The sequence below is a fragment of the Chrysochloris asiatica genome, unplaced genomic scaffold (genome assembly GCF_000296735.1).
Source record: "Chrysochloris asiatica unplaced genomic scaffold, ChrAsi1.0 scaffold00038, whole genome shotgun sequence".
Taxonomy (NCBI): domain Eukaryota; kingdom Metazoa; phylum Chordata; class Mammalia; order Afrosoricida; family Chrysochloridae; genus Chrysochloris; species Chrysochloris asiatica.
Genome location: NW_006408556.1, coordinates 11758556 through 11766634, shown reverse-complemented (window position 1 = coordinate 11766634; position 8079 = coordinate 11758556). Strand labels below are relative to the sequence as shown.

The 8079-nt window shown below is 50.5% G+C and overlaps 1 protein-coding gene across 1 annotated transcript; it reads left to right on the top strand.

Moving 5' to 3' along the window:
• The first annotated feature begins 1328 nt into the window (after positions 1-1328).
• UNC5CL (unc-5 homolog C (C. elegans)-like) lies at positions 1329-7753 on the top strand. Its single transcript, XM_006860435.1, has 8 exons — positions 1329-1713; positions 2407-2707; positions 3424-3686; positions 4266-4367; positions 4582-4649; positions 5514-5614; positions 5724-5837; positions 7531-7753. The coding sequence occupies exons 1-8, from the start codon at positions 1329-1331 to the stop codon at positions 7751-7753; spliced, it is 1557 nt and encodes a 518-aa protein (XP_006860497.1).
• Positions 7754-8079: the final 326 nt, after the last annotated feature.

Below are 8079 nucleotides of genomic sequence, written 5' to 3'. Positions count from 1 at the left end.
ACTTTTTACAGTGGTCTCATACAATATCTGTCCCTTTGCAACCAACTAATTTCATTCAACATAATATCTCCTAGGTTCCTCCATGTTATGTGCTGTTTTCAGATTCATCATTTTCCTTCAATGTTGTGTAGTATTCCATTATGCGTATGTACCAAAGTTGTTCTATCATTCCTCTCTTATGGGCATTTAAACTGTCTCCATCTTTTTCCTAGTGTGAATAGTGCTGCAAATATCTATTCATGTCATGACTCTTATTTCTTGAGGGTAAATACCAAGTAGAGAGATTGCTGGGTCTTTTTTTGTGTTTGTTTTTGTTTTTGTTAGGTGTCGTCGAGTTGGTACCAGCTCGTAGTGACTGTGTGCACAACAAAACGAAATACTGCCCAATCCTGTGCCAACCTCATAATTGTTGTTACACGTGAGCCCATTTCTGTTGCCACTGTGCCACTCCATCTCATTGGGGGGGTCTTGCTCTTTTTCGCTGACCTTCCACTTTACCAAGCATGACGTCCTTCTCCAGGGATTGGTCCCTCCTGATAATAGATCTGGAGTATGAGAGAAGATATCTAGTTATCCTGGCTCCTAAGGAGCATTCTGGCTGTACTTCTTCCAACACAAATTTGTTTGTTTTTTTTGGCAGTCCATGGTACTTTTAATATTCCCCATCCAACACCATAACTCAAATACATCAATCCTTCTGCGGTCTTCTTTATTCATTACCCAACTTTCACATGCATATGAGGTTATTAAAAATACCATAGCTTGGGTCAGAGGCACCTAGGTCCTCAAACTGACATCGTTGCTCTTGAACACGTTAAAGATATCTTGTGCTGCAGATTTGCCTAATGCAATACGTTGTTTGATTTACTGACTGCTGCTTCCATGAGCGTTGATGGTTGATCTGAGCAAAATGAAGTCATTGATAACTTCAATCTTTTCTCCATTTTTCTTGCTGTTATTTATTGGTCTAGTGCTGAGGATTTTTGTTTTCTTTACATTGAGTTGCAACCCATACTGAAGGCTGTGATATTTGTCATACAGTATTTCTATTTCCAACCTTCTGAGAAAGTACCATACCGTTTTCCACAGTGGCTGCACTGTTCTACAGTCCCACCAGCACTGTGGAAGGGTCTCAGGCTCTCCACACCCTCTCCAGGATTTTTTGTCTTCTGTTTTTGTGTGTGTGTTTTTGCTATTAATACTAAGCTGAGAAGAGATCTCATTGTTGTTTTGATTTGCATCTCTCCCATGGCTAGTGATCCTGCAGGCTCCTGGTCTTGGCTGACACAACAGAGGTGCAGAGCTGGTGGCATCAAGTGACCAGGTGGATGTGCCCCCAAGAGAATTCCTTCCAACCCTTGCAGTTCCTACTGCTGGTGGGTGTTCCAGTTGCAAGTGTCCTCCTCCTGGTGCAGTGCCTTCGATGGCACTGTCCTCACTGGCTGCTACAAACCTGCCGGAAGCCAGATGGCGAAGAAGACCCAGTGCCCCAGCCCACTCCCCTACCTGAAACTGAGATTCCTAGCCAGTCCCTGCCAGTTACACTGTCAGAGATGGCTGCCTTCTACCAGGAACTCAACACACCCACCCAAGGCCAGACAGTCATCCGTCAGCTGATGAACAAGCTATTGGTATTTTCAGTTCGAGAGGTGGACCACCGCGGAGGCTGCCTGATGCTACAAGATACAGGCATTTCCCTGCTCATCCCCCCAGGTAAGCGCACTCAGCCTGTTTCTTGGGTCCCCTCTATTCTCAAAGGCAGCACATTTAAGGAAGTACCATTCAGAGACATCTTCATAATTTTGAAATTTTATTTTTTATTATTACTTGACTGTCTCCAATAAAGTTATAATTCTATTGACTCCAAAGAGGGACATCGGGCACATCTTTTGTGGCAGTTTTCTGGCAGATGGAAGTAAATAACCTAGTTCTAATAGAATTAGTATGACAATTGTCAGTCAGTGAAGTGAACTGTTTGGAAGAATGCCTTTTGCAAATTCACATAAAATTTATTCCTAGGTATTTTATCCAATTAGATGCTATTGTAAATGGAATTGTTTCCCTAATTTCCATTTCAGATTTCTCATTGGTAGTGCATAGAAACTCAGTTGATTTTTGCTTGTGGACTTTGTACTCTGCACCTTTACTAAATTCCTCTATTAGCATTATTAGAAGGTTTACAAGGCACTGTATGGGCTAGAGACAGCCCTGGGGGGAGGCAAGGACTTGCTCAGGATGACGCTGTAAGTCAGCTCACACTCATCTTGCTCCTGCTCCATATGGTCTCCTCGTGGCCCTTGCTGGGCACCCTCTCTTGTGCTCTTGCACACTTTCCCTCCCACCCTGCATCCTTCTGCAGGGAGCGGAGTTCTTTGCCAGGCCCTTTTCGGCTCTCCCTCTTGCCAGGTGCTGTGACTATAGGCCGCCAGGAACGGGTGTCTCTGGTCCTGGTGTGGGACCTGTCGGATGCTCCCTCACTGTCCCGGGCCCAGGCACTGGTGAGCCCTGTGGTGGCATGTGGCCCCCATGGGGCCTCCTTCCTGAAGCCCTGCACCCTCACATTCAAGCACTGTGCCCAGCAGCCCAGCCAGGCTCGTACCTACAGCAGCAACACAACCCTGCTCGATGCCAAGGCCTGGAAGCCCCTAGGGCGGTCGGGGGCCTACACTTCCAGGGATGAGTGTCGCCTTCACCTCTCCCACTTCAGGTAGGCACCTATTCATGACCTGTTTCCCTGCCTCCGGCCTTCTGGAATGGTCTGTTCTGTTCTTTTTCTCTGTTTCAACCTCATCTCACACTGTGGAAGCTCTCCTTTATGTGCCTGAGAAGGCTTGCTGATCCTTTGTCCTGAGTGTCCCTCTCCTGTCCCTCTGTCCAACTGTCTCATCCCAGCCCTCCCCCTCATCCATACTGTGCATGTCACAACTGTTTCTCCTCCTCATCTCTCTGTCCACAGGGAGCCCCATGTTCCTTCCCTCTAAAATTGTCTGTCTCTACGCTAGACTTCCCTTCAGTTTGTCCCCTCCAGTTCTCTAAGACTATATTCTGTCTGATGTCTGTCCTTCATCTCTTTGTCTTTCTAGGATATTATATCCACTGTCTCCCAGTCTTCTTGCCCTCCCCTGACAAGAGCAGGGCCGTGTGTGTATGTGTGTGTAATATGTGTGTGTAATGTAGTGTGAAGCCTGGAGGCTCTGGGCCCATCTCCCCTGACCCAGAGTACTCAATGGATGACTTCTCTCCTCACTCAATGGTGGAGACTCTTGGCCTCCATCTTCTCTCTCCATCTCTCCATCCCTCCTGGGCTGTTCTACTCACCTTCTTGGAGGTGCCCCCGAGGCCCCTGGCAGGGAGGAGTTGTGTTGTAAGTGTACAGGGGTCCTCAGCGTCCCCAGCTCTACTTGCCACCTCTACCGTCCACAGCCTCTACACCTGCGTTCTGGAGGTGCCTGCGGGGCGGGAGGCTCGCAAGTGGCTGCAGCTGGCAGTGTTCTGCTCACCCCTGGCACCAGGACAGTCCCACCTGCAGCTGCGCGTCTACTTCCTCAACAATACGCCCTGTGCCCTGCAGTGGGCCATAACCAACGAGCAGCCCCACGGTGGACGCCTGCGTGGGCCCTGCCAGCTCTTTGACTTCACGGGAGCTCGCGGGGACCAGTGCCTGAAGCTCAAGTACATCTCTGAGGGTGAGGGCGGTGGGCCATGGCGGGGACAAGGTCAGAGGGAGCCCCCCTGGCTAGCGAGGTAGAAATCTGGGAACATCACGTTTCAAACCCAGCCTCCTGGGCAGGGAGCAGCTTCTGGGAGTCCTCTGTCTTAGACTACTTTCTTGGCCATTGCCCACCTATGGAAGGGCAGGGGATGCCCAGTGGGAGGCAGGAAACAGCTGTTATCCTTCACAGGGAGGGAGAAGCCTTTCTTTTCCCACCAGGATGGGGCTGGTGTTGGGAACAGGTACTTACAGTCTTCTCTCCTTCACTTTATGGGTTGGGCTACTGGCATTGCTTATGGGCATGAGGACCCAGGGGAGTTTGTATGGATGGGTCAGGGCCCATGTACATGGGGAAGTGAAGGTGTATGTTGGTGGTAGAAGGTAGACCACAAATAGGGTCCCCTGAGGGCTCTGGAGAACCCTCTCCCCTCTGCTCCCTCCTCACCCCTCTTGCACCCTACCCTGCACACTGCCTCCCACAGAGTAGGTCATTTGTCAGTATTTGTGGAAGGTCCTGCTCTCTGAAGCTCTCCTACCCCCGCCCCCTCCCCAGGTTGGGAGAATGTGGATGACAGCAGTTGCCAGCTAGTTCCCCATCTCCACATCTGGCATGGAAAGTGTCCCTTCCGTTCCTTCTGCTTCCGGAAGAAAGGTAGTGTAGGAGTCCCACACCCACTTTTGGCCCATTTCCCTCCTCTCCCCACCTCCCAGTAACCCTGAAGCTCAGCAGCTCCTTCTCTTGCAAGTGAGAAGCCACACAGTCCTGCTCCAGCCCACAGCTTACCACACAGCCTCTTTAACCTCTCCTCCTTCTCACCCTGGGCCCTTTCTTCTCTCTCACCGACTTCATTCTCACCTTCTCTTTGTAGCCAGTGAGAGTGAGGACTGCTCAGCACTAACCAATGAAATCATTGTCACTATGCACACCTTCCAGGATGTGAGTAGGCCTGGTGGGCAGAAGAAGGGTGTCCTGGGCCAAGAGGGTGAGGGGACTGGTGTCCAGAAAGTATGGTTTTGATTGTTTAATCAAGCAGCAAAGATGGGAAGAGAACATTTTTCACAGGACAGTCATACCAGCCCTTAGGGGACTGAGGCCAGGAGGCCTCCCAAGTTACCCTTCATCCCTGACTCTTGACTACCAATGGATAAAGCAGGCGGTATAAGAACCAAGCTCTAGATTAACCCCCTCTCCCAACTCAGGGGAGCTGGAACGTCAAGATTTGGCTCTTTTATAAGCTGATTGTCTATACCTGAGAGGTAATGTGTAACTTCTATGTGGTTAGTGACCAAGAAAAGTGTCTTGAGTAGGTGGGATGGGAGTTCAGCGTACCAGCCCACAGCCAAGAGGAGCAGTAAGGAAATCTGAGTTGAGAGTCTTGAAGAACCTGAGTAGCCAGGGTCATGGAGGGTGGGTGGATATCCCTGATGGTATCACGGGGGTGGTGGTGGTGGGGGTGGTGGTGGTGGTGCAGCAATCTGGGAAAGGAAGAGTAGGGGCAAGGGGCTCAGGTGCCAGAATTCAGGGTCTATTATTTGATGGCCTCCCATGACCCCACCCAGGACTTCTCCTGGTGTCTTAAGATGTAATCTGTTTGTTTTTCATGTTCCAGTTCCCAAACGGCATAGTTGGTACATTTAAGGCTGATGGTGGGGTTCTGGATCAGGGAAGCAGAGGGTAAAGGGTTCTGGGTGGGGTCAGGCTAAAGGAGAGATGTGAAGAATGGAGAGAGGTCCTCAGCTTCTTGCTCAGGGGGTGTCTCATGATCTCAAAGTGTGTTGCCTGCCCCCTCTGTTGGCTCAGGGCTTGGAGACCAAGTACATGGAAATTGTCCGGTTCCAGGCATCAGAGGAAGAATCGTGGGCAGCAGCCCCTCCAGTCTCCCAGCCACCTCCGTGCAATAGGTGAGGTGGGTGTGATGGGGATTGCCCCTCAGGGCTGTCTGGGATTTCTTCCCCAGGGTGGTGGGTGGAGAATCAGACTGGATCTCTTTGATCCTCCCCTCTGCCCCAGGTTGCCCCCAGAGCTCTTTGAGCAGCTGCAGATGTTGTTGGAACCAAACAGCATCACAGGCAATGACTGGCGCCGGCTGGCTTCCCACCTGGGGCTCTGTGGTATGAAAATCCGGTAAGAAGAGGCATGCGGATGGGAAAGGAGGGCAGATTGGGCTGAGGATGGGGCTCTTCAGAATATCCTAGGGATTGGACCAGAGGCAAGGGAATGATGTCAAGGGCAGAGAATGGCTACTTCTCACTCCACGATCAATGAAAGAGCAGCTATTTCTATTGATCCCAGTATCCTTAGGCTCTATAGTCAGCCTGGAGGATCAGCGCTGAACTGCTAAACCATAGATTGGAGGTTCACACCCACCAGTCACTCCTTGGAAACCCTATATGGGGTCGCTATGAGTCGGAACGGACTTGATGGCACTTAGCAACAATAACGACATTTCTATTTATCACAGTATCCTTAGTGTCTATAGTAATGCCTGGCACATAGTAGGTGCTCAATAAGTATTTAAAAATGAAGCCATTAATCATTAAGTCATTGAGTGCTTGCTGTGCTGTGCCCTGAGGGTTGCTAATGTGAAACCCAGTGACTGCTAATTCAATAAATATTAGCAATAATGGGAGTAATGCAGCTACACTCTCTTTCAAGGGACATAAGACAATGTTGAGCTAAGCCCTGGGGTCCAGAGTATAAATGAAATGGTCAGGGAAGATTTCATTCAGGAGATGGCATTAGAACTGGACCCTCAAGACAGGGCAGAATTGAAAGTCATCCATTCAGCAAGCACCTACCATCCTGGAAGAGTGTGGTGGCTCTGAAGGATAAGCACTAGACTGTGAACCACAAGGTCAGAGTAGGGGAAAGGTGGGGCTTTCTTCTCTAGCAGAGATTTATAGCTTTGGAAACCCTATACAAGGTGGCTATGAGTCGAGCAGCACTTAACATCAACAATGGCTTTGTTGGGGAAACCATGTTAGGCACAGCCACCACCTGGGTTCCTTCAGTCAGGGGTTCAGAGAGGTTAAAAAACCAAAGACAACCATTCCCTGCAGATTATTGCATGTATCCAGTAGTGCACAACAAGTTGGAAACAGAGACACTGAAAATAGTTGAGAAAGAAAGACTGTTAAAGAATTGTGAAGAATTCAGCTTATGACCTAAAGTCCAAACGATACTAGGGGTGGGAGTTAGAAAGGGCTTCAGAGACAAGGTGGTGGGGGATGGGTTAGACCAGCAGCAAAGGTGGTTGTGGTTGTGGTGTATGCAGGGGTGGGAAAGGTTCAGGATGATCCAGTGGGCTTTCCAGCCCACAGAGAACAGGAGAGATTCCAGGAAGGCATCAAGACAAAAGAAAGCCATGATTTAGAACAGTTATCTCCTCAGAAGTAGGCAGGATGCCCTGGCCTGGGAGAGAGAGAGAAGGAAGCTAGTTAGGAAGGAGCCTAACTAGGGTGGTGGGGAGAAGGATGTGTTTGGGGTGGGGCAGGTAGACAAAGAACAATTACAGAACAAGAGGAGCTAGAAATGACCTTAGAAATCTCTCAACTAAACCCCAGTGTAAGACACAGACATAAAAAGGACTTGGAGTTAGTTCTTGAACTCTTCCAACTAGCTCCCCTTTGAAAGTCCTGGACCCTTCGGCCACTTGAGCTCCCTGGAAGAAAGCAAGTGCTGGAAGGGGCAAGAACTCAGGCAGGGGTGGATCTGGGAATGAGCTGAGTGTGAGAGGGTCTCCAGGACAGGACACAAAGCAGAGCCCCGAGGAGGGAGAGGCTCTTCCTCTCACCGCTCTCCTCCCCGCTTCCTCTAGGTTCCTATCCTGCCAGCGCAGCCCTGCTGCTGCCATCCTGGAGCTGTTTCAGGAGCAGAATGGCAGTCTACAGGAGCTGCACTACCTCATGACTGCCATGGAGCGGCTGGACTGCGCCTCGGCCATCCAGAGTTACCTGAGCGGGAAGCAGGGTGGCAGCCCGGCCCCCAGCCATGGGCCTGCCCAGGATAACCAGAGCTTGGAACTTGATGAAAAGCTCTGAGCGCTCAAAGGGAGGGCGGGACAGGGTGGGGCCCTAGGCTTGTTCCCACATCTGAAAACACAACAGACTTTACTGGCAGTGCCCACTGACCTCATCAGAACCTTGAATGGTGCCGGGTGCCTTTTGTGAGATGGGAGGGCCATTGCCTGCCTTTCCGGGACTGGGCCGCGAACTTTGTCCTGAAGGCAGTTCCCCTCTTTGCAGGCAGGGGGCGCTGGAGCCCAGGAGATGGCCAGAGCACAGAAGTTATTTCCTGGAATGAATGGACTTCACCTGAGGGTGGGTTCCCAGTGTTTGGGGGAAGAGTGTTCGGTCCACAGGAATTC

What these genes read in the sequence shown, in the direction of transcription:
- UNC5CL (XM_006860435.1), top strand. Translation starts at nt 1,329, where the DNA reads ATGTGCCCCCAAGAGAATTCCTTCCAACCCTTGCAGTTCCTACTGCTG. An exon ending in TTCCCTGCTCATCCCCCCAG is followed by an intron (nt 1,714 to 2,406) that starts GTAAGCGCACTC and finishes CCCTCTTGCCAG; the next exon opens with GTGCTGTGACTATAGGCCGC. An exon ending in GCTCAAGTACATCTCTGAGG is followed by an intron (nt 3,687 to 4,265) that starts GTGAGGGCGGTG and finishes CCCCCTCCCCAG; the next exon opens with GTTGGGAGAATGTGGATGAC.